Below are 24,652 nucleotides of genomic sequence, written 5' to 3'. Positions count from 1 at the left end.
GCTGGGTGACTTCAAATATCATAAAGCACACATCAGTTGCCAAACTGATAATGTGATGCTTTTGATTTAGATAAATGTTATGTTCTCTTACAGGTATATAAGTGTACCCCCCAAAGTAGGAAATCATTGACCCGTTGCAAAACTCTCAAGTACACTGAGCCACCCACACATTTGCAGGAGGAGGACAGTCAAGCTACTCTTAAGATCAATTCCCAGCTTCTGCGCTTATTTCAGGGAATGAGAAAGATTCCCCAAAGGATGTGCACAGCAGTATATTTTATCCTTTCTCCTGGGAGGAGGGGAGTTTTACAAATGCTTTTGAATATCTGATGAAAGCTACAGATCTCTTCCCAGAAAAAATACACATAAGCAAAATGTGTTCAAAACAGCTGATATACAAGGATAAGAGTGAATTAATTGTTTAATAAGCCTATCGCCATGGAAATCCGATTACTATAGCCTTGCTACCGGTCACTCCCCTTGTGTTCCCAGTTGATCCTGCTGGAATGGAGCCAGAGCACATGGAATCAGAAAAGGACCAGAGTAGAAGATCTTCTCTTACTGGATGAGGAAACTGAAGCACAGGGAGGGTAAATGGCAGCCTAAGCCACACTAAAGAAATGTGGGCATAGGGTAAGACCCATTTTCTTTAATTCCACTTTGGTGGAACAAAATGCAAGGGCTTTAAGTGTCATCAGTCTAAAGAGGAGCCTTGGCTACTAGAATGGGAATACTCTTTATACACTGGTACTTAAGGTAAGTGCTTAAGGCATCTTTCATGCTTTGCTAGATAATTAAGTGAAAAGGCTACCCATAAAATTAAAATTAAATCTATGCTTATTTATATCCTGTGATCACAGAGTTGAGTTTTTTAAGTCTGTCTGCAGAAAAAGCTTTCTCACAATACTGAAAGGTTTAACAGTTCTAAGGGATGGTGATTTTTAAGTCTGAAACTTAAAATGCTATATGTATTAGACATATAATTTCATGTAACCTTCTGCAACAAGTAATTTAGTACTTACGTTCACAAAGTTAAAAACAACACTTGTAAGAGAAAGCTGGTTTTACCCACCAATACCATATTGATTGACTACTGTGTGACTTTTCATATTTTACTCCGGTAACTTCACTTTGATGTCAACTGTTAGATAACCAAAACCCTGTCTCAGGGCACCTGGGTGGCTAGGCTGGTTAAGCAGCTGCCTTCAAGTGTGGGCTGTGATCTCAAAGTCCTAGGCTCGAGCCCTACATGGCCTCCTTGCTCAGCAGAGACCCTGCTTCTTCCTCTCCTCCCTGCTTATGCTCTCTATTGCTCTCTCCCTCTCTCTCAAATAAAATCTTGGGGAAAAAGGGGCGCCTGGGTGGCTCAGTGGGTTAAGCCGCTGCCTTCGGCTCAGGTCATGATCTCAGAGTCCTGGGATCGAGTCCCACATCGGGCTCTCTGCTCAGCAGGGAGCCTGCTTCCTCCTCTCTCTCTGCCTGCCTCTCTGCCTGCTTGTGATCTCTGTCTGTCAAATAAATAAATAAAATCTTTAAAAAAAAAAAAAAAATCTTGGGGGAAAAAAAAAAAGGGAAGAACAATAGGAGCTAGTGCCCCCAGACCTCCCTGGCCCACTGCTGTGAGACTTTGGCTGTGCTGCATTATACTTCCTTTGGTGTTGCTGCTAGACTGTACCTTTCTCCTTTCATAAACTATAGATTTAAGAGCAATGTTGTTTTGGGTCCTGAGAGTCTTTAGCAACTGAACCCTGTTCAACCGCCACTGCTAACGCAATAAATCTAGTTACCCCAATATTCACTACTAAAAAGCAAAAATGCAATGTTGTCTTATGATTCCAACTTCTGCAACATAGCTATAAGTCAATACAAACCCAACTTTAGAAGGACAGCACATTTGCTAAGTATATTGAGAGTGAAGGAAAACAAAAACAAAATCATTGTTACCTTCATATTTTTCCAGAGCCCGGATAACGTTAGGGAGTTGATTTATACCCTGATACAGTCGGTAACAATCTTGTAAGTTTGCTGCTTGTCTCTGAAATTTCTTGGCAAGTCGGTTAAGATCTGGGAATCGACGAAGTAAATCTTCTTGTAAACTCTGCCTCAATTCTGCATCTTCTACAAAAGCCTCCACTAAATTCAGTCTGAAATAAATTGCACTGGAATTAATCTTAAATATTTCAGTATAATATTAACATCTGTCTACTAGGTACATAAGAATCAACAAAATGAACTAAAAAATTCCACGCAGGAAGCCTGAATCTATCCTGAGATGTAAGCTTCTTAAAGAGGATGAAAAGCTCCAAATACTGTGATGAAAGCAGTTTCTGATCAGTTAATAACCAAACTAACATTAAATAATATCAGAAGATACTAATACATACCCAATTTCATTTGCCTTTCATCAAATTGCCTTGTCTTAAACCAAAGAATTTTATTATTGAGACACTGTTGTTACTGACACATTAGTGCACATGTAAACAATGATCTTCAATAAAACAATTACAATTCAAGAATGCTGCCAAATCTAATACTTATTCTATCAGAAGGTCTTATAAATTTTCAGAATGCATTCTAAAATTACCTTATGACAGTACAAAGCCAAAAATTTCTAATTAAAAAACTGAAATAAGTTTATTGCTTCCCTAAAGTCAATATATAAAATCTTGGCCTGTTCTAAGACCTATAAAGCATGCAGCTCATATTGTCTTTTTGCATTTAATTGGAATCCACAGCTTTCCATTTTCTTACTTGTATCTCACAGCAAGAAATGTTTTGGGGTGGGGAGAATGCAGGAAAAAAAAATGTTTTTACATCATGACAGCACATGCATGTAGATATTGTAGGAGGCATAATAAAACACCTCAAAACTTGCCACTTTAGAGCTGAGGTGACAACAATTAAGCAGCAAAAAGAAAAAGCCCTCTGCCTTTTCCCTGTTTGCCCAAAAGCAGGATATAAACTTACAGATGTCCTCTCCCTTCTCTCTTTACCAGAAAGGACAAAAGTTAACCACAACTCTGAACCCTTATCAGCCTGGAAATGGTACCAGAGGAATCTACACAACAAATTTTAGCTTTTAGCTACCATTAGCTCCCCAAAATTTGCAGCCCTAGGAACTCAAAATCCTTGTCCTTTGTCTTGTCTCTGAAAATTTATTGATCCTTTGCTAAGATGCTATATATGCCCAAATTCTTCTCATCAACCCTGGAGTTACTCATCTCTGAGTGCTCCCACGTATAAGCATAAACTTCAGTTTGTTTTTCTCTTACTAATCTGTCTTTTGTCAGTCTCTAATTCACAGGGCCCCAGCCAGAGAACCTGAGGGTAGTAGGAAAAAAGAGATTTTCCTTCCCTACAATATATAACTAAAATAGGCTTCACAAACAATACTTATTACTCTTACTATAAGTAATGTACGGTTATTTGTCTTTTTTTTTTTAAGATTTTATTTATTTATTTGACAGACAGAGATCACAAGTAAGCAGAGAGGCAGGCAGAGAGAGAGGGGGAAGCAGGCTCCCTGCTGAGCAGAGAGCCTGATATGGGGCTCGATCCCAGGACCATGGGACATGACCAGAGCCGAAGGCAGAGGCTTTAACCCACTGAGCTACCCAGGCGCCCCTGTACTGTTATTTTTCTCACATATTTAACTTATCAAAAAAATGCTAGTTTTTACCCACTAGACTAATTTCATAACCTACTACTGGGTCACAACTCTCAGTGTGAAAAGCTACACTGTATATGTTATAAGGCAGTAACACAAACACACACACACATTAACTGCAAAGTAAGTTTTAGTAATCAAAGGTAGGGTGGGGGTGCCTGGCTGTCTCAGTTGGTACAGCATTCAACTCTTGATCTTGGGGTCATGAGTTTGAGCCATACCTTGGATATGAAACCTACTTTAAAAAAAAAAAAAGGGCAAGGAAAATCACCATGAGCATAGCAAATGGTCTTAGGTTCAGAAGGCTATGTATGAACAACCATTTCCTTATATCTGTAAACTAGAAGAGCAGTAAATTAACCCTTAAATCACACAAGGAAAGGAATCGGCTTTCTAAGTTTCTCAACTGTTTACTGACCTCTCCATTAGCATTTACAACTCCTCCATCACCAAAATGTTAACCCAGCATATTATAGGAGGGGAAAACTATGCTGCCCCCACCAAGTAATCACATAGACAAGATTTCTGAACCTCAAAAATACTGACATTTAGGCTAAACAATTCCAAGCTCTTTAACAGTTTCTCCGAATTCTACATGACAACCTGGTGACAACCCAAAATGTCTCCAGGCACTGCCACATGTCCCCTTACCCCAGGTTGAGAACCAAAGCTTTAAGAAACTTGAATAAAAATCCACTTTTTAAAAGATGGAAAGAGAAAAGTAACTAAAATTCTATAGAAATGTCAAGATTAAAAAAAAGAAATGTCAAGATAATTTCTGGGCAGCTGGCAGCAGATATAAGCACCGTGGCAAATGTCAAATTAGAGGGGAGAAATCTGCTATCAAACTGGTATTATAATGTGTACCAGCTCCTGGGGCTACGAAGAAACATCTAGAACACTTCAGGCACTGACTGCTCCAGAAAACACTCCCATGGCTTGTACTGTAGATTTAAACAACAAAACAGAACTTGAGCAGACAGATGCAGTCAAGTCCCATAACCCAATAAAGCAAATTCGAGGGTTCCTACCTAAGCCTCCGGCTCTAACTGGGCATCTCTAAGTCTGATTCAAGATCACCAGCATGGAAGTCACTTGGGGGTAGATAATACAATATTCCTGGAGGTGAAATTTCTACAAGCTCCTCAGGCACCAACAGTCTGATAAAATCTGAGTCCTAACAATCACAAGAAATCTTTGAGTTCTCATGAGGAAGTGGGGAAAGTGACACAATGGGTTGAGGAAAGGATGAAAGAATCCTGATGGTTGGCTGACCAACCCCTGATCTTTCTTTTTTTCCCTTCTTTTCCTACAATTTCCATATCCTTAAGCCACTCCCAGGTAAATTTAAGAATCCACAGAGAAGGTATTTCTGATCAAGAATCTTCCAGGGGGGGTGGTGGGGTTATGGACATTGGGGAGGGTGTGTGCTATGGTGGGTGCTGTGAAATGTGTAGACCTGGCGATTCACAGACACGTACCCCTGGGATAAAAATACATTATATGTTTATTTAAAAAAATTTAAAAGTGAATTAAAAAAAAAAAAAAAAAAAAGAATCTTCCAGGGGTCCCTGGGTGGCTCAGTCGGTTAGGTGTATAACCCATGGTTTCAGTTCAGGTCAGGATCTCAGCATCATAGGACTGAGTCCCTCATGGGGCTCCACACTCAGCAGGGAGTCTGCTTGAGATTCTCTCTCTCTGCCCCTCCCTAACCTCCACTTATACTTGCGCTAATAAATAAATCTTTAAAAAAAAAAAGGAATCTTTGCATGCTTCTTCCCTATTTCAACTATTTTATCACTGTTTCCTCTCAAACTGACCAGGGAATAGGTCCTAAGTCATCAACACCATCTTTCAGCCCTGTAATCCACCAAAATGACCAACACAAAGAGAGAGGGGCACACACTATATTCTCTAGGCCTTTGGATAACATGTGGGCCTTTGGATAACATGTGGTCCTTTGGCCACAGACAGGCACATCTACAAGCAAGATGATGAATGACACTGTATAGACATCAGGGGAATGGCGGGGTTCGAAAGTTAACACCCCACAAATATTACCATGGCAAAACTCGAAGAGTCTACAGTGTTATTCAGCATGCTGTTAGCATTGTTGCAAACAAGTTAAGGGAAAGATTCTTGCCAAGAGAATTAGCATACGTACTGAGTATATTAAGCACTTGGTTTCCCAAACCTGTGAAGGAGAATCATCAGAGAAAAAGGAAGCAGAGAGAGAGGTACCAGGGTCCAAATGACGCACCAGCCTGCTCCATGCAGAGAAGCACACTGTTTAAGCACAAACAGAAAAGAGCCCAAGCTGCTGGAACCCATTCCCTATGAATTCATGGCATGATAGACATATTAAAAAAGAAAGAAAGAAAAAAAAAAAAGACCTCTGGAATGTAAAACTGTTTCTCTTACTTAAGTAGAAGTGTCACGTCCCCTTCCCCAAAGAAATACTTAAAGCAAACTCTGTGTTCTTAAAAAATAATCAATACCATTCAAAAGCATACAGTTCCATGTAGAACTGTTAGAAGTAAGACAGCAAGGGAATAAAACAGCTTCTAAAACATACAGTATAAGGCAATCTACACAGCCCCTCAATCTTTGGTCCAAGTATCATTAAAAGCTCAATTTTTAGGGGCGCCTGGGTGGCTCAGTGGGTTAAGCCACTGCCTTCGGCTCAGGTCATGATCTCGGGGTCCTGGGATCGAGTCCCGCATGGGGCTCTCTGCTCGGCAGGGAGCCTGCTTCCCGCTCTCTCTCTCTCTCTCTGCCTGCCTCTCCATCTACTTGTGATTTCTCTCTGTCAAATAAATAAATAAAATCTTAAAAAAAAAGAAAAAAAAAAAGCTCAATTTTTAAAAAAAGCTCAATAAATTGCTAGTTTCACAAGACTGTTCAGTATGCCATTTCAAAAATAATTACAGTGTCAGTTTATGTACTGGCTAGTAAGTTTTTAAAAAGGACTACTCTGCTGTTTCTATGACAATGCCACTCTTAAATCAGAATCTGAGAAGCTCCAAAGTTGCTGCTGGCATAACACAATATACCTGTCAATCCTACTCAATAAAATTACTCAGCTGTACACAATTTGACCCAATGGTTTGCAAACTGACTAGAATAAGAAATTTTTAAGGGTCAATTCATCTCTAAAATTCAAACAGAATAGGGGCGCCTGGGTGGCTCAGTGGGTTAAAGCCTCTGCCTTCGGCTCAGGTCATGATCCCAGGGTCCTGGGATCAAGCCCCATGTTGGGCTCTCTGCTCAGTGGGGAGCCTGCTTCCTCCTCTTTCTCTGCCTGCCTCTCTGCCTGCTTATGATCTCTGTCTGTCAAATACATAAATAAAATCTTTAAAAATAAAATAAAATTCAAACAGAATAAATCAAGAAAGTTCTGGTACTCTAAAAAACCCACATTCTGGTCCTTTCTTAGAGGGATGCCTGGGTGGCTTGGTCAGTTAAGCGTCTGACTCTTGTTTTTCAGCTCAGGTCATGATTTCATAGGTTGTGGGGCTCTGTGCTCAGCGTGGGGTCTGCTTGACAGATTCTCTCCCTTTGCCCCTCCCCTGACCCATGACACTCTCTAATAATTAAAAAAAAAAAATTTTTTTTTCAAAACTAGCATTTCTGATCTCTTATTGTAAGAATAGCTGACTAGAGTTGCACAATAGCATGTTTATATGGCTGAGAACAAATGTGGTCCTTAAAGACTACAGTCATAAATTTCTGAGTCTCTTACCTGTTCTTGCATGTCTGATGTGTTTTCTGCTAGGCCTGAGAAGATTAAAAGAAAAAGAGCATAGCAAGATATAAAGAGAGGAACATGCTTTTAAGAATTATTCAATCTAGTTGGAGAAGGACATGCTCCATCTTACAGTTCAGGTTGATTAACAAGTGAGATACAAAATGTAATGAAATGCGCTATGGGTAAGAAATCAAGGATTCCTATGGGAGTGAGAAAACTTCACTCTGGGGCATTTTATTGGCCTATATTTTGAACAGTTGGGATTTAGAGAGATAGGACTTGGGGGGACTACTTGGGATAGGAGGCCACAGCAGTGAGAAAAGTAAAACAGGATGCACTGGAAAACTGAAGCAGAGAAAGAACAGGAAAAAACTATGTCCAAAGGTAAAATGAAGGGGCGCCTGGGTGGCTCAGTCGGTTAAGCGGCTGCCTTCGGGCTAGGTCATGATCCCAGGGTCCTGAGATCAAGCCCTGCTTTGGGCTCCCTGCTCAACCAGAAGCCTGCTTCTCCCTCTCCCACTCCCGCTCCCCCTGCTTGTGTTCCCTCTCTTGCTGTATCTCTGTCAAATAAATAAAATCTTTAAAAAATAAAAAAAAAATAAAAAAATAAAAAAGCTAGCATGCTCTCTACTTAAAAGAAAAAAAAAAAGGTAAAATGAAAAGGTGGCTTTGGAAAGGAAAAAGCACTGTTTCTTCTTCTGACAAAGAAAGAGCCAGGGAGTAAGACTGAAAATACAGATACATTTTGAGATTATAAGGATTAAGAAGGAAATGATCTGCTTAGAGGCAGGAGTAAGCTGAAGGTTTTCCAGAAAAGTGAAAAATTTTGGATTCGGCACTGTAATTTGTCATGTAAAAAAAATAAGAGGAGACACACTCTGGGCCTGGGGCAGAAAAGGGGACCACAGGTGGAACCGATGCCACCTTGCAGCACTTGGAGGACACAAGGAAGAATCCATCATCGGACGCCTGTGCACAGACTCACAAGGATTTAATCTAGGCTCCCATGGGTCCCCTCATGAGCATGCTGGGGTGATTCTAGCCTGACAAGCAGCTAAGCTAACCTCAGATAATGGGAAAAGTCTGATCCAGAAACATGACAGCATCCTAAGGGCAGTACACAAAATGTTCTTCTGACATCTCATATCAGTTCTCCAGCAGACCCGTCACAGGGGCTCCATCCTACTGATGTTAATTATCTTATAGAACTATTACAATTCCAGTAGTTAGGCCATTTCTTTAGTGTGCACTGAGCCCTTTCCTATTAATTCTAGAATAAGCTGCTTTTTTATCCTCGATGAACTGACTTTTCAAAACATTAGTAAGAAAGGATCATGTTTTAAAGCAGCAGGTCCAGATTTAATAAATCTGGTCAGAGGAAAGGAAAAAAAAAGAGCCAGGTAGCAATGAAAGTCAGCAACTCTTAACTAAGAAAGACACCTAAGGAGAAAGGCCAGGTATGACAAAGGACTAATGGAGCACAAGAAATTCTATGGTCCTTATGAAAGCACTGGAAAAGCAGCTGCCTTGTGGCACATGCCAGACAGGAAAGAAAATGAACTTCAAAGCGCCAAGCAGATCAGCCCAGGACCAGAATAAAGGGTTGCCACTGAACTTGATTTAGAAGCAGAGAAAATAATGGTGGGGAAGCAGTGGCATTCAAGCCTTCCTGTTCTTCCTCAATTACAGCAACACTTCACTTTTATAAAGACATATACTCACTGTATTACGCCCAGACCACTGTCTCTACAAAATATGGACCATTAACTAAAGATATGCTTGCACAAGGGCACCTGGGTGGCTCAGCCAGTTAAGCAGCTCAGGTCATGATCCTAAGACCCTGGGACCGAGCCCCACATCAGGTTCCCTGCTCAGCGAGTAGCCTGCTTATCCCTCTTCCACTCCCTGTTTGTGTTCCCTCTCTCACTGTCTCTGTCAAGTAAATAAATAAAATCTTCAAAAAAAAAAAAAAAAAAAAAGATCCTTGCACAAAAAAATAATATAACCTAGGTATACGTACCCTAAGAGTACACCACTGCCTCAAAACCATGATATTCTATCATATAAGCACCACCACTATTTATCTAAATTTACAGGAGCCATACTTTTATTTAGAGACTTATGTTTCTATTAAATCTGCTATATGAGGGGTGCCTGGGTGGCTCAGTCAGTTAAGTGTCCAACTCTTGATTTCAGCTCAGGTCATGATCTCAGGGTCAGGAGACTGAACTCCAAGTTGGGCTCCATTCTCAGTGCAGAGTGTGCTTGAGATTCTCTCTCCCTCTGCTTGTACTGTCTAAAATAAATGAATAAAATCTTAAAAAAAAAAAAAAAAGGCCGCTACATTAATTGTATTAAATTTTATATAAACACAGGGGTGCCTGGATGTCTCAGTTAGTCAGGCATCCAATTCCTGGTTTTGGCTCAGGGTATGATCTCATGGGTCATGGTATCAAGCCCCATGCTGGCTCTGTGTTCAGTGTGGGGTCTGTTGGGCGATTCTCTCTCCTCCCTCTGCCCCGCTCCCCTGCATGTCCACTCTCTCTAAAACCAATAAAATCTTTAAAAACAATTTTTATACAAAAAGAAGTAATTCAATTGTAAACTACAAGACACTAAGAATACCAAATTCAACACAAATTATTTCATCAACAATTTCACGAGTGCACTATCTCACAGGCTACCATATATTCAATGTTCTTTAGAGAATTCTAACTTTAAAATTTTCAAGACTTCATAAAAATCTATAGAAAGACAGAAAAACAAAAACCTAGAAGACTAAGAGCAGTAGTCCTAGCATATATGCAAATATGAGGATTCTTGGAACAGATCAGAAAATAAGTGAAAAAAATAGTAATATGAACAGATTTTTGATTTTTAAGTATTTTTGTTTTATATACAAAGAGGTAGCGTAGGGTAGGTATCTTGGACATCTGTAATTAGTAAGGTAGGTCTCTTGGGATGACCCATTCAAGGAAGTTTACTTAGACCAACTTAATGAAGCCCATATTCTTCATGCACTAACAAACACTAGTGGCACATATTAAGGCCCTATTTCTTTTCCTTTGAGGCCCTATTTCTGGATCAGATCATGCCAGTTTATGCTGCTGAGGGAAGGACAAGAAAGAATCCTGGCTGAATTTCTTTTCTTTCTTTTTTTCTCTTTAAGATTATTTATTTATTTATTTGACAGACAAGCAGGCAGAGAGGCAGGCAGAGAGAGAGGAGGAAGCAGGCTCCCTGCTGCGCAGAGAGCCTGATGCGGGGCTCGATCCCAGGACCCTGGGATCATGACCTAAGCCGAAGGCAGAGGCTTTAACCCACTGAGCCACCCAGGAGCCACCCCCCCCTTTTTTTTTTTAAGTAAACTCTACCCCCAACACAGGGCTTGAACTCATGACCCTGAGATCAAGAGTTGCACACCCTACTGACTAAGCCAGCCAGATGCCCCTTGCCAATTTTTTTTTTTTTTTTAAATGACTCCAGGAAAGTGACCCATCTTGCTCTCTTGGAAGCAATGAAGCAAAGGGTGGACTGAGTTCTGCTAATTTCTAAGCTGACTGTTTGCTGAAGTACAAAAAAAAAAAAAAAAAAAGAAATACATAGATACTCACTCCTGAAAGGCAATAACTTACCATTCTCACTGAAGACAAAAGTATTTAAGCCACTAGCTAAAAATAAAAAGTATCTGTAGTCTCAGTGCAAATAGGTTTTAGTGAATGGAAATAGGAGCATGGCAATAGATAAAGCCATTCTGTGGATATCACTTAAATAAAAGCCAAAATAATATGTTCCATTTCTGATACTGAAGTCCAATCTGGGAGAGGCAGGCTCAGACCAGCCCACCAAGCTGCAGCTGCCCTTCATGCCTCTCCTCACCAACACCATGCTGCAGTTCCTGCTTGGATTTACTCTTGGCAATGTGACTGCAATGTATCTGCTCGGAACTATGACATACCAGACCTGGCTTAAAAACTAGAAGAAATTAAAAAGGACTTGGATGCCAAGAAGAAAACCCCTTGCTCATGAGGTGGACTGCAGCACTGCCTTCTGGATATTCTGATTCTGCTGTTCTTGAGGGCTTCCGTACCATCTGAACCAAAAGTTTTTGTTTTAAATTCCAGCCTCAACAATTTTCCTGTTAGATCCCACACTGCCTGAGAGCATAGACGGGGCCACAAGTTAAGAACTACCCTTTTCTGGGGGCAACTGGGTGGCTCAGTGGGTTAAACCTCTGCCTTCGGCTCAGGTCATGATCTCAGGGTCCTGGGATCGAGCCCCGCATCAGGCTCTCTGCCCAGCAGGGAGCTTGCTTGTTCCTTTCTCTGCCTGCCCCTCTGCCTACTTGTGATCTCTCTATCAAATAAATAAATAAAATATCTTAAAAAAAGGGGCGCCTGGGTGGCTCAGTGGGTTAAAGCCTCTGCCTTCGGCTTGGGTCATGGTCCCGGAGTTCTGGGATCGAGCCCCGCATCGGGCTTTCTGTTCGGCGGGGAGCCTGCTTCCTCCCCTCTCTCTCTCTGCCTGCCTCTCTGCCTACTTGTGACAGACTCTGTCAAATAAATAAATAAAATCTTAAAAAAAAAAAAATCTTAAAAAAAAAAAAAGAATCCTACTTATCTTAGGGGATTACAGGTGCATCTGACGTTACATGACAGATATATGACAAGTTGTAAAAGAAATTTTATGCCTCTTCACATTAAAAATGTTTTTACATTAAAAAAAAAATAGAGTCCATGGGGCGCCTGTGTGGCTCAGTGGGTTAGGCCGCTGCCTTCGGCTCAGGTCATGATCTCAGGGTCCTGGGATCGAGTCCCGCATCGGGCTCTCTGCTCGGCGGGGAGCCTGCTTCCTCTCTCTCTCTCTGCCTGCCTCTCTGCCTACTTGTGATCGCTCTCTGTCAAATAAATAAATAAAATCTTAAAATAAAAAAAAATAGAGTCCAATTTGGATCAAATTAAGGGATCACCAACAGGAATAATAAATACAGTGCAGCATTTAAGCACATGGGCTCTGTAGTCAGGCCAGCCTGCCTTTAAATCCAGTCTCCACCACGGTTACAGATGAATCTGAGATGCTTGCAAAATGCCAGGCACAAAGTAGATACCAGTCTTATCACCCTCCACCTTCTAATAGCTTGACAATAATCTAAGAGTAATCCCATTTTCATCATTATTCCTAAAGCTATCAACTGAGCTACTATCCTTTATAAATGTATACACCAAACTCAAAGATCTAGTCACATCTTCCTCTGCTCTAATGAAAACAGAATAAAGAGAAATTTTTGCTCTCCTTAACAGAATTCACCCATAGCAACATAATTTAAAATTAACTCTTGGCTGCCTGGCTGGCTCAGTCAGTACAGTGTGGAACTCCTGATCTCAGGGTCATGAGTTCGAGCCCAATGTTGGCACTAGAGTTCACTTAAAAAATAAAAGTAAATTAACTCTTCACTTACAGATTCCCACTATTTACTGTTCTGCAAATCACCCCTAAATAATGATAGTAAGAAACAGAAAACATTATTTCACTGTTATCCTGATAAAAGATCAATCCTAAATGCTTGAAGAGGGAGAAAGGAGATTTGCCCCGATGCCCCTGGAAAGTATAAACTTGAGGTAGCAGAGCAGGCAGAGTGGAGAAAGGGAGATAAAACAAGGAGACTGTTCAAACAAGCACCTGAATGAGGAGTGTAACTTTCTCTGTCTACTATGTGGAATTTCAGCATTTAGTCTTGAAAACCAAGGGCTTTCCTACTGGCAAACAAAAAAATTCTCACCAAGATAAAGAGGAGAAAGTATGTCTTCTCATCTCACAGGTTCAGAACAGCAGATCATATTGATTCACAAAGCTCTCCTCACAAGTGTTATTTCTAATTAAGAAGTCTTTTTAGACTACCAGATTTTGGAAGTTACTGCAATGTCTGTGGGGAAAAAACCCTTTATTTACCCTCTTAAAAAACCCTTAATTTTGCTATCTTACTAAGTAATTTGTTATTTTCATCCCAGGTATCAGAAGATTCTAAATGCATACGTGCTCTAGTTGTTAAGCCAGAAGGGGACCACTGACACTTGTTCTGTTCCCATAAAACCAAAGTAAAAAATATAACCAATGACCTAGAGCTTCAGTGTTTAATTTTCTTAAAACAAAACAAAACAAAACAAATAGACTGGCTGCTCCCAGGGCAATGGTGGCAAAGGGTACAATAAGAAATGTGTCCCTGGGGCGTCTGGGTGCCTCAGTTGGTTGAGCATGACTTGTGACTTGGGCTCTGGTCATGATCCCAGTGTCCTAGGATCAAGACCCATGTTGGGTTCCCTGCTCAGCAAGGTGTCTGCTAGTCTCTTTCCCTTTGCCCCTTCCCCAACTTGAGCTTGCTTGCTCTCTTCCTAATAATTAAAATATTTAAGGAAAAAGAAATGTGTCCCTGGAGCTGTACAAGAGAGGCTCTGAGAAGAGGTCCCAGGGAACTGGAGGATAAGAACAGGAGAATTATCACTGTAAATCCCTCTGTCCTGTTTGAATTTTGACACATCTAAATACATCTAAATGTTATTACTTATTCACAGGTAATTAAAATTAAAAATTGTAAACCACCTTGGTGACTTGCAAATATCTAATCCTTCCTATTTAATCTTAAATTACTAAATCCAACTCTTCTTCCCCAACAAACCTGACTTCAGAAAGTCATCTTAGCATCTCAAATTCTGCATTTTCAATAAAATACCAGCACTCCCACAATCACTAACCTGAGTTATTTTTATTGTAAGCCTCTTTAGAATGCACAGGATTAACAAAATGAGCTTAGTAGTTATGTGCAGGGTGTCTTAAAAAACACCGACCAACTACTTTATGTTTGCCTTGAAACGACGCAAATACTGAAGAGATCATTGTGCTTTCGTGTATCATCAATATTCAGTAGGTATTCAACAAATTCTTGAATGATTTGACATGACAGCCATAAAAATAAATCTTCTGCCAATTCTGGCAATGCAATTTAATTTACCAAATGGAAAACATTAGGTACAAAATAAGACCATTAGAAAGAGCCCAGGGATGCCTGGGTGGCTCAGTTAAGCTTCTGCCTTCAACTCAGGTCATGATCCCAGGGTTCTGGGATCAAGCCTTTGCTCGGTGGGAAGCCTGCTTCTCCCTCTGCCTGCTGCTCCCCTGCTTGTGTGCTCTCTCTCTGACAAATAAATTTAAAAAAAAAAAAAAAAAATAGCCTAAGTATTGAGAAAGGTAAAATAAAGTACATCTCGTCAATAAAATATAATGTAATTAAAAATTAAAAACATTGAATATGAAGATAAAACAGCAATGGTAAAAAATGTTTATGATAATATAAGCAGAAGTGGGAAAAACTGGGGCACAAACTATATTGGGGGTGCCTGGGTGGCTCAGTGGGTTAAGCCTCTGCCTTTGGCTCAGGTCATGATCCCAGGGTCCTGGGATCGAGTCCTACATTGGGCTCTCTGCTCAGTGGGAGCCTGCTTCCTCCTCTCTCTCTGCCTGCCTCTCTGCCTACTTGTGATCTTTGTCTGTCAAATAAATAAATAAAATCTTTAAAAAAAAAAAAAAACTATATTAGGATTTATGATTTTTTTAAAAATATTTATGTATTCATTTTAGAGAGAGAGAGATAGAGAACATGTGCACACAAGTTGGGGGAAAGGCAGAGGGAGAGAATCCTCAAGCAGATTCTCCATTGAGCCAGAAACCCAATGCCAGAACCCGAAGCGGGACTCAATCCTACAGCCTATGAGATTATGACCCGACCTTTAACTGACTGAGCCATCTAGGCACCCCTACAACTATGACCTTAAAAAAAAAGGACTAATGTAGTCCGCCATATAAAATGATTCCATTTGGGGCACCTGGGTGGCTCAGTTGGTTGGATGACTGCCTTCGGCTCAGGTCATTATCCTGGAGTCCCAGGATCGAGTCCCACATCGGGCTCCCGGCTCCATGGGGAGTCTGCTTCTCCCTCTGACCTTCTCCTCACTCATGTTCTCTCTCACTGTCTCTCTCTCAAATAAATAAATAAAATCTTTAAAAAAAATAAATAAAATGATTCCATTTATATAAAGTTCATGGAGGACCTGGGCAACTCAGTTGGCTAAATACCCAACTCTTGGTTTCAAGCTCAGATCGTATTTCAGGGTCTTGAGATGGAACCCAGTGTCCAGCTCTATGCTTAGTGCAGTTTGCTTTGGATGATCTTTCCCTTCTCCCTCTGCCCCTCCCCACCCACATGCACTCTCTCTCTTAAAATCTTAAAAATAAATAAATAAAATGAAAATAAAGTTTAAAAACAGGCAAAACTAATCCATAATGTTTGAAGGACATTAATCGCTTCTGAAATGAGGAGGGATAGTAACTAGCAGGAGAATCCAGGAGAGTTACTAGGGACGTAGTCATGTTGTTTCTTGATCTGTTGTTACACCAAAGTGTTGTTCACTTTGTGAAAATCCACTAAGCTGCACACTTAGGATTTGTGCTCTTATGGACATTATACTTCACTGAAAAATCTTAAAACTCCTATCTAGAACAAAAGATAAAAATAAAATATACCCAAATGCTAATCATATTCAGGTGGCAGGATTATAAAACTTTTTCTTTCATTTCCTGGATTTTAGAGATTTTCGGAAATACATGCTTAGGCACCCTTAAATCGTTTCTAAAATAATTAAGAGTAAGTGCTTCCTACGTACTAGACCTACTTCAAAGTACTTAATGTATCTATATTAAACCATCTAGTCTTTGTAACAACCCTATTAAGAGGTTATTATTGTCATTTTAAAAGGAAAAACTACAACACTAAGGTTAAGTAACTTACTCAAGATGACACAGCTAATAACTGGGAGAGCCATAATTTGAACCAAGATACCCAGGCTCCCAAGTTCATGGTTTGAAACACTATCCATCCATCTTCATAATAAAACCTTATTTTTTTTATAGTGGAAAAAACAGTAATTAATAAACTAATTTATTCTATCAATCTGAGTCATTACTACTGTACTACTACGTAGGTAGCTCTCTGCGCAGTCGGATGCTAAAATATAGGAGCAAATTTGCATATTAGTGTAAGTGGCATAATCCTGGAGTAATTAGAAGTTACTTAAAGCTTATAGGAGCATACATGAGAAATATACCTCTCTTCTATTCTGTTCTTATCCAGCAGAGGCTGCTTAATCCACTGGTTGACCAGTCTTTGTCCCTGAGGGGTTTTGCATTTATTCAGCAGTGCAGCCAGAGACTGAGAGCCAGTAGTATCTTCAACAGAACCCTAGCAAACAAAAAACAAAGCAGGAAGAATGGCGTGCCCATTAGTAAAAACCTTACTGTGCCGTGAAAAAGAATTAAAGAATTTTAGAAATAAGAACACTAGTATTCTTCAAATACTAAATGAGAAATTTGCACAAAGGTTCCTCTTCCTCAGCTGGGTCACTGTCAGGCTGGATGTCAGTCTATACTGCAGCACCTGAGTATTTTGAATCCATATAGTCAAAGCAGTAGCTTCTCAGATGCCACCCCTTGTTTAACCTAGCACATCCCATTTCCATTCTTTTATGACCTCCAAAGTATGGTGACCTCACTTTAAATACTGTCCCATTTTGGGACACCTGGGTGGCGCAGTCAGTTATGTGTCTACCTTCAGCTCAGGTCATGATCTCAGGGTCCTGGGACAGAGTCCTGCATCAGGCCCCCTGCTCAGCGGGGAATCTGCTAGAAATTCTTTGTGCTTCTCCCTCTGCCCTGCTTGTGCTCAGGCTCGTGTGCTCTCTCTCTCATGTAAATAAATAAAAATCTTAAAAAACAAAGTCCCATTTTGTCATTCTAACCCATCTCTGGGGAACTGGGACTAAAGGCCAGAAAAAGCCCGTTGAAAGTCTTGGATAAAGCAAACCAGTGATCACTTGAACATGGCACGTTAGAGGCCCCCAGTTGGGTGGAAGCCTAGCCTATGTCTCACAGTGCTTTAAAATGTATTTATGTGTGTATAAATGCATGATACATATTCACATGTGTTGCCACGGCCATATGTTGACAGCCAAAATAACTGGCACACAGGGTCCATGAAAGGAAATGGAAGTCTTTCTGGTGGCTATTAAAGCAAAGCAAAGAAATAAACATTTTTTCTAAAAAACAAAAAAACCCTCTTCCTAAAATCAAATTTTCAACCATTAATCTGTATTTTCCGTAGTGTATTTTCCATAAACCAAAACCACTTAATAATACTACAGTTCTAGACATAAAACTTCTTAAACTGTAATTTTTAAAAAACTGCTGTGATAAAACCAGTCATAAACCCAGGACAAATACTACTTATACAGGTGGCAACTAGCAAAATTTTAAAAACTGCTTATCTAACTATAATATTTTAAAATATTTAAGTTCCTTAACAGTATTCTTCAGTATACAACAAAGGAAACATCTTATAACCATCAAAAAAAAATTTTTTTTTAACATTGTTTATTTACCTGACAGAGATCACAAGTAGGCAGAGAGGCAGGCAGAGAGAGAGGGAGAAGCAGACTCCCCGCTGAGCAGAGAGCTCAATGTGGGGCTGGATCCCAGGACCTTGAGATCACAACCCAAAGTGAAGGCAGAGGCTTAATTAACCCACTGAGCCACTCAGGCACCCCTACCACTCAATATTTTTAATCCATGTGTTTTGTTTGTTTGTTTTACCTGGAAAAGGTTAAGGGCTCTGACTGCTGCAATATCCAACTTCATGTACTGGCTGAAGTCAAACATAGTCAGTTCAAACTGTCCGAAGTTCGATTCATCTGATAGGAGATCTAAAAACTTGATTACTGCAGACAATGATGAAGCTGCAACCTAAGATTAAGAATTTAAAAGAAAAGATTCTATCACTAGAATCCTAGAGATTAAAAAAAAAGAAGGCAAAATGGAAATAAATTCTAAACATGATCATTTTCCTTGGTCTTCCTTCCCAATCTAAATCAAGAAAACGAGAAGAGTTTAAATAAATCTCGCTTAAGATTAGAAAACGACTTTTAGAAAGTGAAAATTTACTTTAACAGTAGCACTATTTACAATACCCGAAAGCAGAAATGACTCAAATGTCTACCAAGTGTGGTAAGTTCACCCCTATGGTATACTGCACAAAAAAGCATATAAGCACCAACAACCCAGAGACACATGACAATATGGATAAATCTCACAAACATAATACTAAACAAAAGAAAACCAGCACAAAAGGCTACAAACTACATGATTCCATTAATATAGACTATTAAAAACAGGCCAAACAAATCTGTGCTGTAAGAGTTGAGAACCAGGGTTATCCTTGGTAGGGTAATGACTAGAAGGAAGCATAAAAAGGTCACTGAGGTACTGGTACTATCTTGTCTCATGGACACTGATTATTTGAGTATTTGCAATTTATGATAATTCCAGTTATACACTTACGATATATGCATTTTCCTACACGTGTATTTAATAGGAAGTTTCAGGGTACCTGGGTGGTTCAGTCAGTTTAAATGCCTGACTCTTAATTTTGGCTCAGATCATGATCTCAGGGTCCTGAGATTGGGTTCAGTGGGGTTCTACATGGGGTTCTACACTCGGCATGGAGTCTGCTGAGATTCTGCCTTTCTATCTGCCCCTCTCCTCATCAGAGCACCCCTTCTCTAAATAAATGAAATCTTTTGAAAGTAAATAAATAAGTATAATAAACTGTCTGTTATTACTGTAACATAAGAAGTTTCCGGACATTAAACTGATAGCCCAAAGACAAATCCTACATATTAAAGTATACTTAAGGGTACCTAGGTGGCTCAGTCAGTTAAGCATCTGCCATCAGCTCAGGTCATGATCTCAGGGTCCTGGGATGGAGCCCCGCATTGCACCCCACATCACATCACCCAGCACACTACATCTCACTGGGCTCCCAGCTCAGTGGGGATTCTGTTTCTCCCTTACCCTCTGCCCCTCCCCCATTTGTTCTCTCTCTGTGCCAAATAAATAAATAAAATCTTTAAAAATAATAAAATGGGGCGTCTGGGTGGCTCAGTGGGTGGCCTCTGCCTTTGGCTCAAGTCATAATCTCAGGGTCCTGGGATCGAGTTCCACATCAGATCAGGCTCTCTGCTCAGCGGGGAGCCTGCTTCCCGCCCCATCTCTCTCTCTGCCTGCCTCTCTGCCTACTTGTGATCTGTCAAATAAATAAGTAAAATCTTTTTAAAAAAATTAAAAAATAATAATTAAGTAAAATATACTTGGTATTAGATTGTGATTTGTAATTTATTTTCCCTAATCGAAAACAGTCATCTATGTGTCCTTACCAAACTCCAGCAAATGCCTAAGACTGTCAGAATTTCCTGCAATGTCAGTCACCACACAGATAAAAACACTTGTTAGTAACCCTAAGAGTTTCTTTATATTTTCAAGAAGTAAGTTTCTAATACCAGTATTACTACTTATACATACTGGCTTTTGATTGTGCCACACACACAAACATTCAAATAATTACTTAAGTTTATAAGAATCAAACTATTACACAACAGTAAATCACCACAAAATCCCGTATCATTAATAGTCCAAGTTCATTCTAGTTCTAACTCTACTTTCAGAGTTCTAAGTCATAAAGCTTGTTCTTTTATTTATTCTTTTTTTAAAAGATTTTATTTATTTGACAGAGAAAAAGATCACAAGTAGGCAGAGAGGCAGGCAGAGAGAGAGGGGGGAAGCAGGCTCCCTGCTGAGCAGAGAGCCTGATTCGGGGCTTTATCCCAGGACCCTGAGATCATGACCTTAGCCGAAGGCAGAGGCTTAACCCACTGAGCCACCCAGGTCCCAAGCTTGTTCTTTTTAAAGCATACAATAGAATTTTTCATTTTACTTATCAGGGATCCACCAAATTATCATGTAAGAGCTTCCAAAGTATTTTTAAATACATAAGAGTACATCTCAAACCATACCCACCCCAAAGATATGAACAAAGAAACACTTCAACCACTGAAAATTCTCTAAGAAATTACATTATTTCCATATTCATTTTTACCACTAAACATACATAACTAGTGCTATTCTTTTAGCCTGTTTAAATGTAATATTTATTATGCGCTACATACTATATTTACTTTCACCCTTATTACTTCCTCATCTTTGTAACAATCCTTTAAGATTATCTATTTAACAAACAATGAAACTGCCTCTCAAAAAAGTGAAGTAATTAATTAAAGAACCCAGAACTTGTACATTATAATGCTGCGATAGGTCTCTTTTCCCTCCTACAACCACTATACTATCTCGTCCAGGATCAGGCTCTTTCCCGTGAAATCAATAAAACTCTTTCTTGTCCCCAAAGACATATGTGTATAAATATAATGTGATTATATTTAAGACTGTTTTAATTTTTCTAGTAATTTCCTTAAGTTTTTCACAAGCTTCCTCACGGTAAAAATAAACTTAGTATCAATGATCCATAGTTTAGACTTTGAGAGAGATGAAACAAGTAGCCTTCTAAAAGTCATGATTATAATTTATACAATTTATATGTAAGAGTAAATTTGTATTTTAATCCACATACCTGATTCTCCATTTCTGGCAAGACAGCACTATTCACCTGCTCTCCCTTTTTGCCTTTCAACAACCGGTTGAGGTCCTGATAGATATCTTTTGTCAAAAAGTCAGCTCTTTTTCTTTCTGTGATCAGAATTCCTCCTCTCTGAATAACCTATTTTACAAGAAATAATTTAAATTACTTCAAGTAAAGGATTTTTTAAAAAATATTTTATTTATTTATTTGACAGACAGAGATCACAAGTAGGCACAGAGGCAGGCAGAGAGAGGAGGAAGCAGGCTCCCTGCTGAGCAGAGAGCCCAATGTAGGACTCGATCCCAGGACCCTGGGATCATGACCTGAGCCGAAGGCAGAGGCTTTAACCCACTGAGCCACCCAGGTGCCCCAAGAAAAGGATTTTTTTAAAAATAAGAAAAAACTATATACCATAATTACAGTAACAACAGCTTAACCAATTATTAGCCCACATTAAGTTTTTATATAATGTGAAAGATACTGGTAATTTATAAACATGTATTTTTAAAATCTATGTTTCCATGACAATTTAAAATTATTTTCACATAAAGCTTTCAAAAAATAGTTTCAACAGTAAAAACTCTAAACAAAATAAGTAATTGTGGAAAGTTGCTTAAATACTAACCTATGCTAACAATGCCCATCATAGTTTTACTTTTTCCCAAGCAGTTCCTATGGCATTTGAAGCCCACAAAAAGAAAAAAGATACCTAAATAAAGCATACACTTACCCAAACAATACAATCAGAATTTTTAAAAAAGACTCAGTAAAAGAGACTAAAAGTTCCACTTGAACTATCAAAAAATAACCCTGAAGCTTTACATCTTACTTATTTGATAAACCCATAGTGTCCTCAAAGATAGAAAGTTTCTGTGAAAGATAAACACCAAGATTATCCTGAAAATACCTTACTGTACTTAGATAAAAAAAAAGTTGAGTTCTGAATTATTTTTTTTCTTTAAATAAAGGTGTTTGTTATGTTAATGAGTCTTTCATAGGCTTAGATTCTCCTCCATCACTAACTTGATTCCCTTACCTGCCTCAGTTTTCCCATGTCTCCAGCAGTCTCTCCTCCTGGTAGAACACATTCCTTTGGTCCAATCTGAATCAGGAGAGCCTCCAAGTTGGAGAACTGATCATTATCAGGGAACTCACAAAGTCCTAGCTTCCTCTGTATGGAGTCAACATACCCAACTCCGACCTGTCTTTGGCCATCAACTGTAGACATTTTAATACCCACAACACCAATGGAAGCTGACATATCATTGTTACCAAAGAGAATGTCTTCGAACTGCGAAAGATTGCCTGGAGAAGCCTTAAAAAAAATAAAGAAAAATTTTCAGAACTATTGAACGTACTTAAAATTTTACTAACAAACAAACATTACCCAACCTTGACCAATTTCATTAACAAAATGTTCTCTTAGAAAAACTGTTTATAACAATATATTCTAATTATTCTAATCTCATTTTCTATAAAGTATCCTCCCTGTTTTTTCCAATTATTTTCATGACATTTGATCAGATCTAAAAATAAATTTATCAGAACAGATTTTCAGGGTGCCTGGGTGGCTCAGTGGGTTAAAGCCTCTGCCTTCAGCTCAGGTCGTGATCCCAGGGTCCTGGGATTGAGCCCTACATCCGGCTCTCTGCTCATCAGGGAGCCTGCTTCCCCTCCTCTCTCTCTGCCTGCCTCTCTGCCTACCTGTGATCTCTCTGTCAAATAAATAAATATAATTTTTTTTAAAAGATTTTATTTATTTATTTGACAGAGAGAGATCACAAGTAGGCAGAGAGGCAGGCAGAGAGAGAGAGAGGAGGAAGCAGGCTCCCTGCTGAGCAGAGAGCCCAATGCGGGACTCAATCCCAGGACCCTGAGATCATGACCTGAGCCGAAGGCAGCGGCTTAACCCACTGAGCCACCCAGGCGCCCCAATAAATATAATTTTTAAAAAAAGAACAAATTTTCAATTTGAAATCCCGCATCTGGATTATACACACTATCATTTAGGTGTCCAAAGTTCCTGAAGGTTTTTATCAGTATGATCATGATAAAATTTATTTTTCTACAATACGAATCTAAATATTTTAAAACTATGGATTGTTGATTAAAATCTGGATCAAAAATCAAATGGAGGGGGGCACTTGGCTGGCTCAGTCAGAAGAGCATGGGACTCTTGATGTCAGGTCATGAGTCTGAATCCCATGTTGGGTACAGAGATGACTAAATCTTTCTTTCTTTCTTTATTTATTTTTGAAGATTTTATTTATTTATTTAACAGACAGAGATCACGAGTAGACAGAGAGGCAGGCAGAGAGAGGGGGAAACAGGCTCCCTGCTGAGGAGAGAGCCCGATGTGGGGCTCAATACCAGGACCCTGGGATCATAACCTGAGCCGAAGGCCAAGGCTTTAACCCACTGAGCCACCCAGGCGCTGTGACTTAGAATCTTTAAAAAAATATACATATATTTTATTTATTAGTATTATTTAAAGGTAGGCTCCATGGCCATATGGGGTTTGAACTCACGATCCTGAGGATCAAGAGTCACATGCTGTACCAACAGAGCCAGCCAGGCCCTCTTTAAATTTTTTTAAAAAATGAAATGGAGAAAGCATCTTGCATTCAAATTTTAAAAGCAATGATTCAATTACAAAATGTAAACATCATATTTTTACATATATACTTTGGATTTGTACAGATTAGGAAACACACCTTTAAAAAAGTCTCTGAACCAGTACCTAATAAAATTGTGTTCTTGAGGGTCTTTGAAAATGATAAAGACTGGTAATCTGTGAACTAGATGGTATCCAAGGTCTTTTCCTGCTCTGAACATACCACTGAGAACATGCAAAAGAAATCAATCATAGAAATCAACTATTTTAAATATCACTATTACTTTATTGTAGACTCAATAAGCTAAAAAAATGTAAAGATAAATCAGTTTATGCAGTTTTAGATCCGAACTTAAAATGTCAGGATGAAGATAACACCTTTTTAATCTGATAAAGATATATATTTGAAAAAACATCCCCCTGACCTAAAATGTAGGCATTAAGAATTCATCTTTAAGGATCTGGATATAGTATAGCCTCGTAAGGTGTGATGGGCTGATAATCATGGTAATCTCTTGTACACTTAGGAGTCCACATTTTGGTGTTAACTAATTGAGCTCTATGAAGAATGAAATAGAAAACATCACTTTGTGGTGATTTCTATTAAAATCTTTCTATTAATTTTCTATTAAAATCTTTCAAGACCTAGGCTAACACTCTAAGTAAAAGCCCCACTGTTCTCAGTAAAACACCAATGAAAATCCCCAGGGAACTCTATAATGTACAATGCTATATTCTCCCAGATATTATCTTCAGTAAATGTCTACACTTACAAAGGCTGGCAGGGGGAGGAGGACACACTATGAAACAAGAATTGAACAAAATTATGTTTGGGGTAGTACCAAGATCAAATGTTAAAGGATTCTATTAAACCTCATAAGGGGAAAAAAAAAAAAATCACAGGACTTTCAAGTTGGAAAGCATCCAAAAAAACCTAATTTTACTGTTTATGGAGAAACAGATACAGGAGAAGGTTGGGAAATCTGCCAAGGACACCCAGAGAGACAAGAGAAGAAAATAAAGAATATATGCTGACTGTAAGCCCAGAGCACA

The 24,652-nt window shown here is 39.2% G+C and overlaps 1 protein-coding gene and 1 pseudogene across 4 annotated transcripts in view; one reads left to right on the top strand and one right to left on the bottom strand.

Annotated features, from left to right (window-relative positions):
- MSH2 (mutS homolog 2) overlaps positions 1-24,652 on the bottom strand; it is a 77,905-nt gene that overhangs the window by 41,861 nt on the left and 11,392 nt on the right. For all 4 annotated transcript variants that reach the window (XR_004287730.1, XM_032352039.1, XM_032352038.1 and 1 more), the window contains exons 3-7: positions 22,022-22,300; positions 20,977-21,123; positions 18,111-18,260; positions 16,571-16,704; positions 1,945-2,144 (exon numbers count right to left, since the gene is read on the bottom strand). Coding sequence is in view for 3 of the 4 variants with exons in the window: in XM_032352039.1 (XP_032207930.1) it covers positions 1,945-2,144; positions 16,571-16,704; positions 18,111-18,260; positions 20,977-21,123; positions 22,022-22,300 (910 nt within the window). In the remaining variant the exon portion in view is untranslated. The remainder of the gene's footprint in view (positions 1-1,944; positions 2,145-16,570; positions 16,705-18,110; positions 18,261-20,976; positions 21,124-22,021; positions 22,301-24,652) is intronic.
- Positions 11,281-11,444, top strand: LOC116595541 (annotated as a pseudogene).

Source organism: Mustela erminea, chromosome 7, assembly GCF_009829155.1.
Source record: "Mustela erminea isolate mMusErm1 chromosome 7, mMusErm1.Pri, whole genome shotgun sequence".
Classification (NCBI taxonomy): Eukaryota; Metazoa; Chordata; class Mammalia; order Carnivora; family Mustelidae; genus Mustela; species Mustela erminea.
This window is presented reverse-complemented; position numbering and strand designations above follow the sequence as displayed.